Genomic DNA, 18,136 nt, shown 5'->3' on the forward strand with positions numbered 1-18,136 from the left:
ATAGGGTTGCAAATGATCTGCCTCATCAACATTCATGAGGCAGGTCGCAATTTGCGTCTCATTGGGAATGGGTAATAATACAGGGATGTTGGCCTGCTGGGGACAGCAGACCACTGTGTCTGAGTTTGCTTTTAAGTAAAACAACTTTTTTTGTTGTTGTTGAAATGCAGCTCGCTTTCCTTAAAGAAAAAAGCGATGCGTTTCAAAAAAGAAAAATTAAATGTTTCTGTTTCATTTTTTAAGAGCTGGCAATGGATTAGGCAGTGGTCTGTGGGACCACTGCTTAATCTTAAAAAACATTTTTTTCTGCCAATCACAAGAGGGAAGGGCTCCTCTAGGGACCCATTCCCGTTTGCAAGTTACTAACCACCTACTTGAAGTAGGCGGTAAACTGCAATTGTTTTGCGACCGCATTCCGATGGCAAAACAATTGTACATGCCCTTGCGACTCGCTATTAGGAATGGATGCCCTTGGCACGCCCTTTTCTAATATCGACTCACAAATCTTATTTTATGATTCCGTAATAGGATACTGACTCTAAAAATAGGGTTAGTGCAAGATAAAAGCTGTTTTAGCAGTCTCAAACGGCCCCATTGTCCATTTGCACCCTGCTAAAAATGGTCATACATCTAGCCCCTAGTCTCCACATAAACTAGGTAGGCAAATGTATGCAGATGGGCTTTATATTAGCATAATCCCAAAACATGATTCTGAAGGGGTGAGAAGGCAAATTGTAATTGCTACTTTAAAGAATTTAAGTAAATGATGGATAACATTTAGCCTTTTGTCACAATTTACCCAGTTATTTCATACATAGAATAGTGTCTTTTCATGTGCACATTAGATGCATACCAGTTTAGCTACTGAAAGTATGATAAGAATTGGTAGAGACACAGTACAAGACTGTTTCAGGTGTTGTTAGAGAAGTATGTGAGCGAGTAACTGGTCGCTGTGGCTAAATGCAATTTTTAATCAACAGAAAGCTAACTAGTTCATGGCTTCAAGGCAGCAGAGTGTCAGACAATCTAAAATAAAGAAAGCACATTTGGTATTGTCATTAATCGGGGAGCAATTGTATGCAGAGGGGCTTTACATGCAAAAAGCTAGGTAACATTGCAATGTTTCTTTTCATTTTAGAGTTCTACTACGACACTACCAATATTATTTCAAATGAGCTCTTTTGCTTTTAGTGACTTTTTATGAATGGTGTTGGAGTGGACTGTTGATTTGTACCCCAGCCCATGGTGACTAGTGATAGGGACTGTCAAAGTGCATGATTGTGTGTACGCTGTTATAGTGCAATCGTGTTAAGAGCCATGTGGAAGTAGTTTGCCCATACTGTAATACACCAAATGCTGGTGTAATCATAAAAAAGCAGTGCGGTTCAAATCTTAACCACATGGAATAATGCCAGATTTTACTAGAAAAATATCACCGCACGCTTATGATTTAAAAGGTACACACACTCGTATTGAAGGTATTGACAAACGCTATCCTTTCATTGTTGGGTTTGGGAGGAGTCAATTCCAGTAGAGACTCACGATTATTGTTCAATGCTCTTTTTTTGGAGTCTCGAATCAATTTCTTATTGTATTTCTTGTCTAGGAGGCATTTCTCAAGTTCTCCTGCCTGTTTGTGGAAACTCTCTTTCGTGCTGCAGTTTCGCTGAATACGCAAAAACTGTCCGAAGGGCAGATTGTCCCGGAGCGCTTTTGGGTGACAGCTATCGTATTGAAGCAACGAATTCCGCGACATGGGCTTCTTATATAGCTCTGATACCAGGCCTCCTGAGGTAGCTGTGATTCGAAGATCCAAAAATGCCAAGGTAGTTTTGGAGTATTCAATCGTGAAGCGTAGAAAAGAATTCTGTTCATTTAGCCAAGATGAAAGGCCTTGAGATCAATTTCAGTTCCACGCCACACCACCAAAATATCATCTATATAGCGTTTCCAAGCTCTTATAGATGGTAAATATGGATTTGTAGATGACAATGCACAATCCTGTTCAAACTTGTGGACGTATAGATTTGCCAAACTGGGGGCAAAAAAGCTGCCCATGCTGGTCCCTGATGTCTGGAGGAACACTGTTTCCTCGAAACGAAAAAAGTTCTTTCATCGTTATGGTAGCTAGTTCCATGATGAAAGATACTGGGGTGATGGAGTTCCATTGTTTTTCTCGTAATAACGTCTCAACCACTTCTAGTGTCTCATTTTGTGGTATTGAGGTGTAGAGGGACTCTACATCAAAGGACACCAAAATGTCCAAGTTAGTATCAAACTCGATGTTAGGGAGAATCCTCAGCAGATCTTTCGTATCTTGGATGTATGTTGGCATTAGTTTAACCAACGGTCGCAGAAATATGTCGACAAATGTCGATAACGGTTCAAGAAGCGACCCGATGCCGGAAATTATTGGGCATCCTGGTGGAGGGCGTTGTTCTTTGTGAACTTTCGGGAGCACATAAAAATATGGCATCACCGGGTTCGAAGTACACAGAAAAGAGGCCTCGTTGGCGGTAATCCAGCCTTCTGATAATGCCTCTTCAGTAAGATGCTTGATATTGGTGGAAAGTCTCTCAGCCGGATCTTCGGACAGTGGACTGTAGGAATTGATATCATTGAGTTGTCTAAGACATTCATGTCTGTAAGTGCTGGTGTCCATAAGTACCGTGGCACCCCCTTTGTCTGCGGGCTTGATAGTGACTGAATCGTCTTTCGCTAATTCAGAAAACGCCAGTTGTTCTTTCTTGGGAAGGTTCATGAACGGCTTGTCAGTGTCTGAGAACAGGATCTGGATGTTGTGCCGCACTGCTTCCTCGAAGGTTATAACCTTAGTTGGTATGGTATGAGGTAAGGGCAGAAAAGTTGAGGGTTTCTTAAGTCCCGTGTTTTGTTCAATAGGAGGGTTCTCAGATTTCGAGAAGAAAAAATTTAATCTGACCTTCCTGAAAAATTGAGCTAACTCAACATGTGTCTGAAAAGGATCACCGGTGGTAGTCTGCACAAAACCGTGTCCTCGATTAAGCACTTGAGTTTCAGTAGCGGAAAGCTCTCTAGAGCTCAGATTAATGATCAAACTGTCTCTGAACTCGTTCCCGCTTGATCTTGGGGTATTTGCTTCCCGCTCCGTAGACCCATCGATTGTGGCGGGACAGAACACTGTACTTGTCCTCTGGAGGTTCGTCTCCTGCCTCGTGTCCTTCCTTGGCCAAACCCTAAAAAAGGCTGCATGTTTTGATTGTGAGGGAAAGGCATGGGGCCAAAAGGGCCCATGGGTTGTGGTGGAAAAGGGCCTCCAGTCATCCATGGATTGGGTGACCACCATGGGTTAAATTGATTGGGGCCATAATTTTGACCTCTCCAGTTTCTCCTATTCCCTCTGCCACGCTGCTGGTTAGTAGATTTGCCTTGATTACTCGAGTCTGAATCACTGGAAGTGTCCTCCGAGGTCGAAGTCCCATAGGCAGAGCCCCCTCTGCGTCCGTTCTTATTATACGGGGTTGGGACATAGGTGGCACTAGTATAGGGATAAACTTTATCCGTAGCAAATTTCGCCAAGTCTTTTTTGCACTTCTCAAGCTTGGCGAATAGAATTGAGTCTTTAAACTCTTTGGTGGTCTTATTACTTTCCTCTTGCTGTTTGGTGAATAACTTCCCTGTGATCTTTGTCCTAATTTGGCCTTCCAGCACCTGAATCTCAACGAGAATCTTGTTGACGACCCTCTTTGCAGTTTTGATTATTAAGAGGAGCCAGTCACGAGTGCATTTCCATGCGATTAGTGACCAGTCGCGCAAAAAGTCTTTGTCATCTAGGAAGAGTCTAGGGGCGTTGGTGACTATCAGCCCAGATTGTGCACAGTCTCCCCTGAGGTATTCGGCCATTGCAATCCCATGTACACAGGTACGGGAGTAACTCTTTTTTAGTATAAGAATCTTAGGCCATCCGTCTTCATTGATCACAGGTTGGACTGGCATTGATTCTAACATACTAGGATTGTCGTTTAAAATAGATTGAATTTTTGCGACCAACATACATCCAAGATACGAAAGATCTGCTGAGGATTCTCCCTAACATCGAGTTTGATACTAACTTAAAAATGTTGGTGTCCTTTGATGTAGAGTCCCTCTACACCTCAATACCACAAAATGAGACACTAGAAGTGGTTGAGACGTTATTACGAGAAAAAGAATGGAACTCCATCACCCCAGTATCTTTCATCATGGAACTAGCTACCATGGCGATGAAAGAGAACTTTTTTCGTTTTGAGGAAACAGTGTTCCTCCAGACATCAGGGACCAGCATGGGCAGCGTTTTTGCCCCCAGTTTGGCAAATCTATACGTCCACAAGTTTGAACAGGATTGTGCATTGTCATCTACAAATTTATATTTACCATCTATAAGAGCTTGGAAACGCCATATAGATGATATTTTGGTGGTGTGGCGTGGAACTGAAATTGATCTCAAGGCCTTTCATCTTTGGCTGAATGAACAGAATTCTTTTCTACGCTTCACGATTGAATACTCCAAAACTACCTTGGCATTTTTGGATCTTCGAATCACAGCTACCTCGGGCGGCCTGGTATCGGAGCTATATAAGAGGCCCATGTCGCGGAATTCGTTGCTTCAATACGATAGTTGTCACCCAAAAGCGCTCCGGGACAATCTGCCCTTCTGACAGTTTTTGCGTATTCAGCGAAACTGCAGCACGAAAGAGAGTTTCCACAAACATGCAGTAGAACTTGAGAAATGCCTCCTAGACAAGAAATACCCTAAGAAATTGATTCGAGACTCCAAAAAAAGAGCATCGAACAATAATCGTGAGTCACCACTGGAATTGACTCCTCCCAAACCCAAGAATGAAAGGATAGCGTTTGTCAATACCTTCAATACGAGGTCTAATGCCATTCAGAAGATCGTGAGAGAACACTGGAAGATCCTTAACACTGGCCCGGATACACTCCCGGAACCCCTGTTTGCATACAAAAGAGGAACCAGTATAAAAGATCGGCTAGTACATACTAGACCAGGACCGAAGAAATCTCATCAAGTGGGTACCCTGTGGGATCTGCCACCAGTTGAAGGGCATCACCCTTGCGGGAACTGTGCTGCTTGTTCACAAACATCTCACTCTACGAGCATCGACATAGGAACATCTAGACGTTGGGAACAAAAACAATTTACTAATTGTAATAGCACCAATCTCCATCTACCTCATCACATGTTTATGCTCCTTACAATACGTTGGGATGACGACGAGAAAAATTAAAACAAGAATCTCAGAACACAAAAGCACGATTCGGTGCAAAAAGCAGGCGACCGTCTCACTAATCATTTTTTAGAGGTGGGACACAAACCTACTGATTTCTTTTGGACTGTCCTTGAACAACCACGAATTCCCCCTCATGTCGCAGACATCACTAAACACCTTTTCAGACTAGAGCAAAAATGGGTGTATCGTTTGAATACAGACAAAAAAGGTCTTAATGAAGACATTCCCTGGACGTCATTATAAGAATACTAGTATCTTTGACTTCCAGCACATAGTTCTTTATGAGTCGACAGGTCGGCGGCCTCTTTGTTATACGCAGCATATCCATACATATAGACAACAATCAGGAGTGCTGTGATGATCTTACCCTAACAGTGTCTCCAATTAATATGATTACATGCTCTAAAATACGATCTACATGTCAATCAATCTGTGATTAATCACAGAAGAACATGTGGACAGTATTACAAACGGTTTCACATGAGTTGAGATCATTTGGCATGTGATCTGTCATAAGACCTCTGTGAAGTAACATCTACACTCTTAGGGATGTTCAACTAAATTGATTATGGCGATAAATTTCTTAATCAGCAAATGGCCAAAGCGTTTTTTCTAGTGGCAAGTATGGGAATCGAACCTGCAACCTAGTACTTTTTCCTACACTACATTTCCCATGAGTGTGCCCGAAACGCGACTCATGGCTTGCGTTTTCTTTGGGTGACCATCTCCAACACTCGAAATGCCATTATACGATTCACTTCGTATTCCCTTTCGTTCTTATTATTTTTATTAAATCACAAAGATATTTTTTCTGACATCAAGATCTATAAATTATAGACTGTCGTGATGGGTCCTTTATTTTCCGCCATACAATGAATGCCCCAACTACTTTCCCGTAGGCCATTCGGATGCACGGGGATGACTCTGGGGACATTGGCCAACGGGCTTTGCCGTTGTGATCGGGCGCATGCGCATCTGAGGATGCACGCGATAGACGGGTTGCTTTCAGCCCTGAAATATGACGCGCGATCTAAACAAGGCGCCTCCCCAAACAGCGCAGATGCCTGACCGGAGTACCGACGGTTAGGTATGCATAAGATCGGTTCTTCCTACATTGACCGGATTGCAATTTACAAGGTATTGCGCGCGCAGACATTCAATCCCGCGTGGGCTGACCGTTTCAGTGTCTTTCTAACTTGTTATCTAAACAAAGCTTTTCTCGGCATTGGTCGTCTGAATATAACGGAGTGGAAGTCTTAAAATCTATTAATCCACCCCTGATGTATGTAATATTCCCTCATGATATTTTGAGGACAGCTCTTGATTGTTCTGAGTAATACTAACGCAAGGAATGAGACACATAATGATGATGATACTTTCATTACCACTGACATCGTGGTAATTTTAATGATTGGACGGGTCAGATTTATGAATTGGCAGTTATTGTGAGGGGTTCTCACTATCGTTTTTATGGTTTCTAAACAGAGCGGTGTCCCTAATTCCTGAGCTGTGGCCAGGTGAGGAGCGGCGCCGGTCCCTCAAACTCTAGGTGAGTGAGAGGCATATCTAAATGATAAATGGTTGGGTAATGTTCTTGGAACACACCAATGTATACATTTTTGTACCTTATGAAACTCAGGAGAGATAACTCTTTTACTAATATGTTATCCCGCTTTCTCTGTTTTCTTTTATATATGTCGGCTGCACTTGATTCTTCTCGCATATGGAATTCCGCTTCACTTAAATAGGAGCATATAGAGGACGGATTCATGTGATATCCTGGTATATTTTGTTTTCATTTTGCACACACGCACTTTCTAAGCAGTAGCAAAGTACATTGTTGGTCCTGAAGAAGCAGGAGATACCCCTAGTATCTGTTAACTGCAGAAACATGTCGACCTTTCTATACACGCAGTAGATATTTGTTCAAAACTACTGTCACTTTGCACTTTACGTTTTTAATCTTGGAAGTGGTCTGCTTTTCATTAAAGTTGTTCGTGCACCCACTGTCCATTTTTAACTACATCACTTTCACTCACAGTTATTTGTTGTGCACTGCTTTTCGGTTACCACTATTCAGAGTAATTGTATGTACGTTGAGGACATACCACTTTGTGAAACTGGCCCAAATGATGACAAGAAGGGCGGTTCAGAGTGTGTAACTGATGGGAATTCATATCACACTGTGACGAGTCCCGATGTATTTTTTTTAGCAGATTAGACATGATCTGAATACAGAGACCTGAGTTTCTTTAGACCCATAGTTATTATTTGTATATAACCATCAGAATTACCTCAGTACTTGTAATCAGTGCTGCAAATTGGAAAAACTTTCCTCCAGGAACCCAGAAATTGGGGGTCAATGTGTGGCAACAAAAAGGGGGTAAGTCACAAGGGTCAGAGTCCTGAAAACTATTGTCTTTTCTCCATCTTTTGTTATTGTACGGCTTCTAAAAAGAGTTTCTTTAGCTAGTAATAAAGGCTTATCACTACATTCAACCCTTAGCACTGTGTTATGTTTTAAATCGTAACTTTGTGTTTCTCCAGTCTAGTGCTTAATTTGAGTCGCTGGTTTCCGGTGCTGGCACAGGCACATTCAGGTAGATGCATCAAGCATTTTTGCGAGCTCAAACGGTGCCAATCCCAAAATTCGGCCGTTTGCGCCCGCAAAAATGGCATTTGAGATGCATCAAGGGTTCATGCACTCGCAATTTAAGAATTCGCAAATAACTGCGAGTTCTCAAATTGCGATTGTATTAAGGATTCACAATTTGCGATTCCTTAAATGCAATACATGAACCATTCTAAGATTGCGAATTCGCAATCTGGGGCTGCTATTTACCGCAAAGTCATACTACGTGGTAAATAGCAAAAACTTAGAAATATGCACTTTAGTGCATTTTTCTAAGTTGTATGTTACACACACACATGACCTTGGGACATGTGTGTGCGCAACACCAATGAACAGTACCATTTCAGGGGTGCACCCTTGAAATTGCGGCACATTTGCGATTCGCTAATTGCTAATCGCAAATAAAGAATGACTCCCCTTTTATTCCTAAGGTCCTTTAGGCCCATAGGAATGAATGGGAAAGCCATTCCTTATTTGCGATTCGCAATTAGCGAATCGCAAATAAGGAATCAGTAGAAATCGCAAATAATATTGCGATTCCTACATGCATCCCGTTTTGCGAGTCTTTAATATCGATTCCTTAAAATTCGCTATTAAGGACTCGCAAAACATAACTTTGATGCATCTGGAGGTTAATTCTTAACACAGTCACTAATTATAGTCCACCAAATGGTGGGGCTATCTGTCTACTTTTGAGATAAGCACAACAGCATTGTTTATTATTTAAATATACATTAAAAATTAATAATACTTGCAACACAGTCCATTCTTATAGCTTTGGGAGGCCTGGAATAGTCCGAATTGTCACACTTGTAGGCGGGCAATGGTTAGTAGTTCTGTTTGTACTGTCATTGGCACCTCTGGCAGGGGCAATAGGTGGTGTATGCTGCAATGGCCTCCTGAAAAGAGCCCTGGCAAATTTTTATTATACAAATGAATCCCTGTTTACGATATAATCCCTACCAGTAAAGACGTGTGACTCCTACACCGTAAACCCTTCGTTGTTGTATGTAACATCCTGTATGTACATTGATTTCCACACTTGTATGATTTGTTGTTAATGTATAATATATGCATGTGATGTAAAGCACTCAGACACCCCACATTGGGAAGAGTAGCGCTATAAAAGAATTACATTAAAAATACATGCTATTTAATTTGATATGTTTAAAAGTACTGTACAGGCCAATACATATGACATTCTTATAGTGCATGCATGTCTCTTATGTACACGAATTAAACAATGTCCAAAACCATTCTCCAAATGGTCGTTTCTCTTGAAGTTATAACAAGCTGTGTGGTTTTGTTTACACTCCATTGCATTAGTGTCTAGGTGTTAGGTTCTCCCAGCTAGGATCCTACTCCCAACAATAGGAGTGCTGATGGCCCTTTATATCCGGTCATTGCTTGGAGTTCAACCGGGATCTTAAATAAGAAAGCCTGCCAGGGCCTGCACTTTCCTGCTCTGAACTAAATGCAGACAAAATGTGGTCGCTGCAGACTTGTGTTCCTTGTTGGCAAATTAGATGGGGACAAATGCAGCATATTTTACTGTGACTAGAGAGAGCCCCTATCCGGCTAAAAAATAGCTGCCTCCCCCCCTTTCAGCTTGGAAGGTTTTAACACGTTGAGTTGTTTCTCCGAAATGAGTCAGTTTATATAGGCTTGTGAATATGGGCTCTATGTAGTGAACACCCTGACCACCATGACAAACATTGACATAGCTGTATATGTGTTTTTCAGTCTTTATGCGACTAGGCAGCCTTGACGAGCGTCTGAGGCATCCGGTCTGTTTAAAGCCGTCTAATCAATGACTTGCAATTATGTTTCCTGCAGCCCAAGCCAAAAGTCCAAGGTCTTCAGTGGGGCAGAGTCCACAGTCCAGAGCCTGGGCAGCATGCAGCGCACACTGCGCACTGCATCCCGGTACCTGCGCCTCATACAGCACGGAGCCCCGAGAATGAGCAGCACGGCGGCCTCTGCGGGGGTTCTCGCAAGGAAGGTGGCCGTGGTGACCGCCTCCACCGATGGGTGAGTGGCTAGCGCTTCGAGCAGGTGGTTTTATTGGGATAACAGGGCGTGAAGACCTAGCGCTGCACACAGCGACGGGGATACGCAGGGCCAACTCCCACAAACTCCTCGGGCGGAAGGTGTGCTTAGGAGTGACATTTTAATGCCAGTGTCTGACATTTTGATTGATGTTTTATCGCTAGTAAAATGAAGCAATGAAGGACACTTTGAGAGATAAATATTCGAAATAAGTACCTAATGAGCAAAACGGCCTGCTTAAAAAGTTCTTAAAACTGCCACCAGAACCGAAGTTAATCAGGGCACGAGTCCTAAAAAAGAAGTGGGCGGACGCTGTCACCGGAAGTGACGTCAGGAAATGTGGCTTGAACCATCAGGCTCATTGTCTGGGGGAGAAGTATGAGTGTATGAGACTGTGTAGGTGGAGTGTCAGTGTGCATTGTGTGAGGTGAAGTGTGCATCAGATTGTGTCTAGACACAGTGTGAGTGTGCATCAGATTGTGTCTAGCCACAGTGTCAGTGTGCATGCGAATGATTGATTGTGTCTAGGCAGAGTATGAGTGCATCAGATTCTGCCCAGTTGAAGTGTGGGTGTGCATGAGATTGTATCCAGGCGGAGTGTCAGTGTGCCCGAGAACGATAGTGTCTGGTGTGCCAGTGACCATGACATTGTGTTCAGGCGAAGTTCCAGTGTTCAGAGATTGTGCCTAGGCGGAGTGTGTGTGCATGAGATTGTGTCAAGGTGGAGTGTAAGTGCTCCTATATTGTGTCCAGGCGTGTGTGTGCGTGAGAGATTGCATCTAGGCGGCATGTGAGTGTGCATGAGAATTGTATCTAGGAGGCGTGTGCATGAGATTGTGTCTAGGCGGAGTGTGAGTGTGCATGACAACGATTGGGTCTGGGGTGCCAGTGTGCATGAAATTGTGTCCAGGCGAAGTGTGAGTGTTCAGAGATTGTGCCTAGGCGGAGTGTGGGTGTGCATTTTGAGTGTGCATTAGATTGTGTCGAGGCGGAATGTGAGTGAGATTGAACCCAGGAGGCATGTGAGTGCGCACGAGAGGCCAGCGCAGGGTTGCCTGGGAGACTCCTATCTGCTTGTGTGGAGCCAGCAGGAAGGAATTGCAGCTGATGAAACCCAGGCGGGCCTGCTGCTGTGAGTGCTTGGAGCTGAGCGCCCCCCAACGCTGCAGCCAAGATGCACCCCTGCATCTGAAAGGGCCCAATTCGAGACCAATTGTATTTACTTATGCACCATCGCAGGTGGGATACTGCAATAACCAAATTAAGAGACCTATTAACGGGACCCGGAGCCCATGACAGATACACCAGGCCTCCATTACGGCGGCCTCTCACCACGGTTACAGTCAACCAAAGAAGAGCCCTAAGGAGGGCTGTGCGTCTGCATATACTCAACGCTACAGTGCTCACCACCAAAAATATGCCCTCTTTATGTAAAGTTTACAAAAAATCAATATGGAAAGTTAAAACAACAGAAGGATTGGCAAAAAATACATGGACTGTTAAAAAAATAAAAATCTGACACACTTCTGGAACCACATTAATAAACTTCGCTACTCCAACAAGACCAGGGGGAACGCAGTGTCTTAAAAGTGGCCTGGTCACGGTATGTCACCCAACAATACTGCTGCGAAAGCCCAGGCCCTACTGATATCGGAAAATGGGGAGTCATTTGATAATATGCGTGAGCTGACCACTCCGGCACAGGTCTGCAGGCTTCTGAAAACTATGAAAAATGACGGTGCCCCCGGGCCTAACGGCCTTCTATCCTCCATTTTTAAATGTGAGCCAGATGATTGGGCCAACCTGTTATCCCCCCTGTACAACCACATGTTTACTACATTTCAGATAACCGATTCATGGAGAGGCTCGGTTTTATGCCCAATTCTTTAAAAAGGAGATCCTTCCCTTACTGCCAATTACCGACTCATAGCCTTACTAGATCTTGAGGCTAAGGTTTATGCTCGGTGTCTTCTCAAGTCATTAGAAGAATGGGTTGCGGAAAATAACATCTTACCATACTTCCAAACTGGGTTCAGAGCTTCTGCCTCCACAATTGATAACATCACCACCCTAACTATTCTGAGTCATACAAGCAGTCCAAAAAAGTCAGCTTCCCCTTTTTTGATGCTTCATAGACTATAGTGCTGCCTTCGATAAAGTGTCTCATAACTCTCTCCCGAGGAAATTAGACATGTGGGGGATTCCAGGGGATCTGCTCGGAGCCCTCATCTCCTTGCATAAGAACACATTGGTGCGAGTCAGAACAGGCCCCACGACTGTCTCCGCAAAATTTCCCATTTTAGACAGTCTAAAGCATGGATGCGTTCTCACACCCCTTTTGTTCAACCTCTACACCGACGACCATGGGAGATTCCTGGAGCATATCAGCCTGCTTCCACCCCAACTGGGTCATGCAAAATCGAATTTGCATATTTTACAATATGCTGACGATATTGTCATAATGGACCAGGCCAAATCTGGCCTCCAACGCTTCCTGAGCAAGCTCGATGTATATAATAAAGTTAATGCCCTCAAAATCAATCAGGACAAGACCAAGGTCCTGATCTTTGGCTGCTGCAAAAAAAAGAAATTTCTAACACGGAGCATCGGGTCCGCAACGATCAAATCGACACCAAAGTACCTAGGGTATGGTTTAGCGAGTCCTCTAGATCACCAGTCGACTTAGCCGCCCTGAAAAAGAGAGCCGGAGCAATAACATACAGCCTGACTCATCTCAATCAGTCCCTGAGATGTCCTTCAGCCAAACCCATACTGAAGGTGATTACAGCCACCCTTCTTCCCGCCCTAAGTTATGGGCATCAGGCCTTTCCCGGTGCATGTATGGCCGGTCTTGACCATTCCCAGATCACTATCCACAAACTAATCTTTCGACTCCTGAAATAAATACTCAGGGCAAGACTACGACTTGATGCTTGAGACTCCTTAGCACACGTTTAGTATATTATGTTACAACTATATACATGTGTTTCCACCATACAGTTCACACACAAAATAAATTCTCATTCCTTTTATTCAGGGTTGGTTGTTGTTTATTTCAGGAGACGTCACAGCCGACACGTGTTTCGTCGTTTTGGGGAATGTAACCCCCGACTTTTTCAAGGCTATTCTCCACTGTTTCTTTAGTTATAATTTGAGGTGATAATTCCAACCCTCAGAGGGGTTCTTGTGGGGATGATGTAAGTATAACGGAATCTTCTTCCAAGTATTGACCAGGATATTGGTTCAATATTAGTAAGCTTATCGTGGTGTTCTTCTCTGGAGGTTATACGTCCCTTCTGCTACCTCTAAGTTGTACGACTTGAGCTGGACCTCACAAGACAATCCCTCTCTTGTGAGGCAGATACCTTGAAGTACTACATAAGGGTACTAAAAGCCGCAGACAACACTCCTAAAGCTCACCGAAAAGAAACCTTTGCTAGTTCCGGGAGCCCATGGAATTGACAAATTGTAAATGCCATAAGATCCCTACAAATTGATGAATCAACGCTAAAAGCAGACTCTATTCCCTACGCAGTCTGGAAAGGGCCATAAACAAGCAGGCAAGACAAATTTCCTACCAGATCGACTTTCGGGCACTAAAATCGACTACTATCTGGTTTGCAGACTGTGCCATTACAGGTCTAAATCATGGCTTCATCTTTTTTGCTGCTGTCCTCTCTTAGATGCCCCTAGAAGAGTTCTGCTAAAGCCATTATATCAAAAAAGCGGCATTAACACATGCTTTGAGGCATCTGCACTTTGCTTTATACGAACAGACACTCAAACGTTCGCAAGGTCCGGAAAATACGTGAGAATCTTGGAAGACCTACTTTCTCCTCCTATCGCCTCTCCCAATCTGGTCCCTGCTCCTCAAGAACTTATTACTGACTTTTTTATAGAACGTCTTAGTTTTCTCTCACTACATTAAGTCATAATGTTAATTTTATCTCTGATTTTAAAGTTTTTTTTATTCGTAGTTAATGTGACGGCCAGTTTGGCCCTGCTACTAAGAATGTAAAGACGTTTTGGAGGCATCTCCATTGCAATGCTTTTAACTAACTGTGCAAAGAAGCTAATAAATAAATAAATAAAAAATATATACTTATATACTTTAGTATATACTTTATATGTGTATGTACTTTGTGGGCTCTGGAGATCAGCCCTAGGACTTGTCTGCTTCCTCTTACAGACTTTTTTTTTCTGTTCAACTGCCTCTATTTAACTGTCTTGATAGAAAACGACCAGCAGAGGTCAGTGAAATACCAGAATTGCTTTCTGCTGAGATACTTTATTTTTTTTATTTTTCTGGTAACTTCCTCTAATTAACTTTCTTGATTGAAAACGACCAGCAGAGGTCAGTAAAATACCAGAATCACTTTAGCATTCTCTAGATTCCAGTTCATAGAAATTGTCTTCCACGAGCACCCATGGACAAGATTTTTTTTTTCAAATCTTGTATTTTCAGTGATATGACCACCGAAGGCCCTGATTTTATATTAAAAACAGAGCTTTGGACTATACCATTTCCTGCTAAAAGGCAATATTTCTCTCCATTTGTTCCCATATCTGGTATGTCACGCAGTTTGGTGCTTACTTTCCCTCCATGTTAAAGAACAGTAGATGTTTCAGCACCCAGACTAATATGCTGCATAGCTAAATATATATAAGTGCCAAAGGCGAGACCGATTGCATTGCAAATGCTTGTTAGAGTTTACTAGACTCGCAGGTCCAGCGGCTTCGAATCTGTGGCTGTGCTGTGGGCACAGGGCAGCAGATGTCACGCTGCTGTGATGACTACAGGCAGCCAAGGCTCCTGGCCTTCGAGAGTGGTGATCGTTTCGGTGAGCTGACTGCAGGCAGGCAACTCTTGGCCTTCAAGGATGGTGATCGTTTCGCTGTCACTTGAGCTAACTGCAGTGAGGGCAGCTGGTCTGGCATTGTCTTGTTGCTGTCAGTCTTTCTTTATCTCGGGATAATGGCGTTTTTTGCAGGAGGACTTCTAGTTGTAGCAGGCAAGTGCAGATGGGCTATTGCTAGTAGAGCGTGGGCCTCGCTCCCACCACTGCCAAACCAGACTAAAGATCCAATCCCGACATACACCAGAACGGAGGGTGAACCGTGACACCAGGGAACTAAGGTACACTCACTGGTAGGGCGAGGGGCACAGGCATTAGTAAAAGCAGCTGGGAAGTTGGGGTTAGGAGGGTATTGCGAGGATTGCACAATCTCGCCACCAACTCCGTTCCAAACCAATTCTGCCCAGGGCCTGGCGGCCGTCAGGAGAGAGGGGACCAGTGTGGAGCTCCTGGAGGCGGCACCGCAGCTGGCCTGCATGACCATCACACAGAACACTCTGCAAGGTTCGTGCAGTGCCACCTTTTCTGGGCAGGTGAGGCAACAGGAGAAATAAGCATTTACAATGCAATAGGTCTCGCAAATGCGAGTTTTTGAGCTATTTGCATTGTAAATGGCAATGCTTTTCATAATATTAAAAGGCATTGTCATTTACAATAACAAAAGATAATACAAGCGTGACCGCTTGTCCTAATGTGCACTGTTGCGTTTCCTGTGGGAATGTTAATATTTAATTGATACTCATAATTCTGAACTAATATTACATATCATTTCATTATTAAATCAACATAAATAATCCAAAAACGCGTTGATACATGAACTTTTTACTTGATTCTTTTCAAAGAAAATCATGGAATTTAACCAATTGTAAAACTCATTGGGTAATTGTTTCACGTTCACAAGTCATACATAAACACTTTATACATTTCTTAGCGACGCTAAGAAATGTATAAAGTGTTTGTTAAATTTGTTGAAATTGGTAATGAAATGATATGTAATATTGGTTCAGAATTATGAGTATCAATTAAATATTAGCATTCCAACAGGAAACGCAATAGTGCGCATTAGGACAAGCGGTCACGCTTGTATTATCTTTTGTTATTTGAATTGCACAACATGGACATTGTGCTTACCTAAGCAGCACGCATTGAGCAACAGAACTAATTCTAGTTTAAAAATACTGAAAAAGTAGGTGTGCCCAGCCCCAATTTCAAATTGTCATTTACAATGCCAATTGTTCAAAGTTTAGCAAAAGCAACATCTATTGTATTGCAGAGCGCGGTATCGGTGAAGCGGGCGTCACGCTCACTATTAAAGTTTAAAAAAAAAACTGAAACCAAGCGCAGTGTCCCTGAAGCAGGAGCCGTGCTCAACATCAAAGTTTAACATTTTTTGGGGCACCTCCCTTCCTTTGTTTTTACTAGGTTTTTACACAAAAGTTAGTCTTTTAGGACGTGTAGAGTACCCGGCTGCTGGAAGGGAGCTGTGGTCCTGCCGCTCTCTAAGAAACCGCACATTGGTCTAGACCAACTAGATAATTTACGACCAATCTCACTTTTGCCATACTCTGCTAAGGTGGCGGAAAAAGTGGTGAATGAACAACTGACGGCATACATTGGGGAATATGATCTTCTTCACCCGACCCAGTCTGGTTTTCGAGCACGGTACTCGACAGAATCAGCTTTGCTTTTTGCCACTGAATCCATCAGACAATTTGTATACGCAGGTCAAACGGCAGCCTTGATCCTGTTGGATCTAAGTGCCGACTTTGACACTGTGGCTTACCATACGCTGGTGCAATGTCTGAGGAATGGAGGGTTGTCGGGTAGTGCCCTGAGCTGGCTAAAATCTTTCTTGTCGGGACGCTGCTTCCAGGTGAGACAGGGTGATCATTACTCTAGAGTCGTCAAGCTGAATCAGGGAGTGCTGCAGGGATCGACCCTGAGCCTGACCTTGTTCAATCTCTATGTAGCTCCCGTAGCGGAGATTGCGGAGGGGTTTGGGATCAGGTTCGTATCCTATGCCGATGACACGCAGTTGGTGGTCTCCCTGACTCAGGCACCTGAGACGGCTGCCTTCAACTTCACGGCATGCATGCAAGAACTGGCTGCATGGATGGCACAGAACTGCCTGAAGCTGAATGGCAACAAGACGGAGGTGCTTGTGGTGAGAAGGGCCCTGACGGTGTGGTCCTCAGCATCGTGGCCCCAGAGTCTGGGGGCGACACCCACGCCCTGTGCACAGGCAAAAAACTTGGAAGTGTGGTTAGACCCCAACCTTTCCTTTTACTATCAAACCAGGCGGATGACAGGCGCCTGTTTTGGGGTCCTGAAGGTCCTGTGGAAAACTTTGGACCTATTGCCTGCGGTGGTCAGGAAGACCATGGTCCATGCCTTGGTGACGTTGCCCCTGGAGTATGGCAACATTCTTTATCTAGGTGCAACCACCAAGTGTATGCTCCGTCTGCAGGGAGTGCATAATGCGGCAGCCCGCTTAATCCTGATGCGCCCGAGAAAGTTGTCTGCAAGGGCATCTCGGGCTGCACTACACTGGCTCCCGATAAAGGAAAGAGTCATATTCAAGGCACTCCGTGTCTGCCACTGGATCCTGCAGGGGAGTGCTCCTTCATATATGTCTGATCTATTGACCCCCTACGTCCCCACACGTCAGTTGTGGTTGGGTGGGGTGGGTCTGGTGTGTGTACCTGCTGCTAAGAGAGCCAGGATGGGGGGACGGTCTTTCCGCCTACTGGCTGCTAAGCAATGGAATGCTCTCCCGATGGGTCTCCGGATGGAGGTCCAGGAGAGCTGTTTTAGGAAAAAACTAAAAACGTACCTTTTTCCCCGAGATAAGTAGGGTGGTGGTGGTGGGGAGCAGAATCTTGGCAACTTTACCGCAGCGCGGGGACACACTGGTCTTAGTGTAACCATTGCGCTTTATAAATGTGCCTATTATTATTATTATAGTATAGATTTTTGCGAAGACTCAATTTTTCAATCAGAGGCGAAGTGTTTTTGGGTTTCATCCCATGCAAGATGTATATATTTTCTACTATACAAATTACCCCATACCTCAAGTCTCTCCTACCCCTGTTATCCCTGTGTGTCTGTACCTCTCAACTTGGACTGTCCCAGTTTTATCCACCCATATCACCCTAGTACCATTTAGTTGTACATTTCGAACACTTTTGTGTCTCACATATGTTACTCTAACGTACAGTACATAGTAGCCACCAACTCGAAGCAAATGAGTCCATGAGTATATTTATAAATACACAATTGGTTCTGTCGGGTGACTATTATTTCTTCATACAATTGAACTAATCAAGTGT

General features: G+C 43.8%; 1 protein-coding gene across 5 annotated transcripts in view; it reads left to right on the plus strand.

The window, feature by feature from the left end:
- The window catches only part of LOC147716743 (dehydrogenase/reductase SDR family member 4-like), a 247,875-nt gene that overhangs the window by 132,886 nt on the left and 96,853 nt on the right, over positions 1 to 18,136 (plus strand). For 3 of the 5 annotated variants that reach the window (XM_086923680.1, XM_086923685.1, XM_086923681.1), the window contains exon 2: positions 9,739 to 9,933. In XM_086923680.1, the coding sequence (XP_086779806.1) occupies positions 9,739 to 9,933 (195 nt within the window). Of the gene's footprint in view, positions 1 to 6,755; positions 6,820 to 9,738; positions 9,934 to 18,136 lie in introns of all 5 variants that reach the window. The other 2 variants (XM_086923684.1, XM_086923683.1) reach the window with 1 other exon arrangement.

This window comes from Lissotriton vulgaris, chromosome 5, assembly GCF_964263255.1.
Source record: "Lissotriton vulgaris chromosome 5, aLisVul1.2, whole genome shotgun sequence".
Classification (NCBI taxonomy): domain Eukaryota; kingdom Metazoa; phylum Chordata; class Amphibia; order Caudata; family Salamandridae; genus Lissotriton; species Lissotriton vulgaris.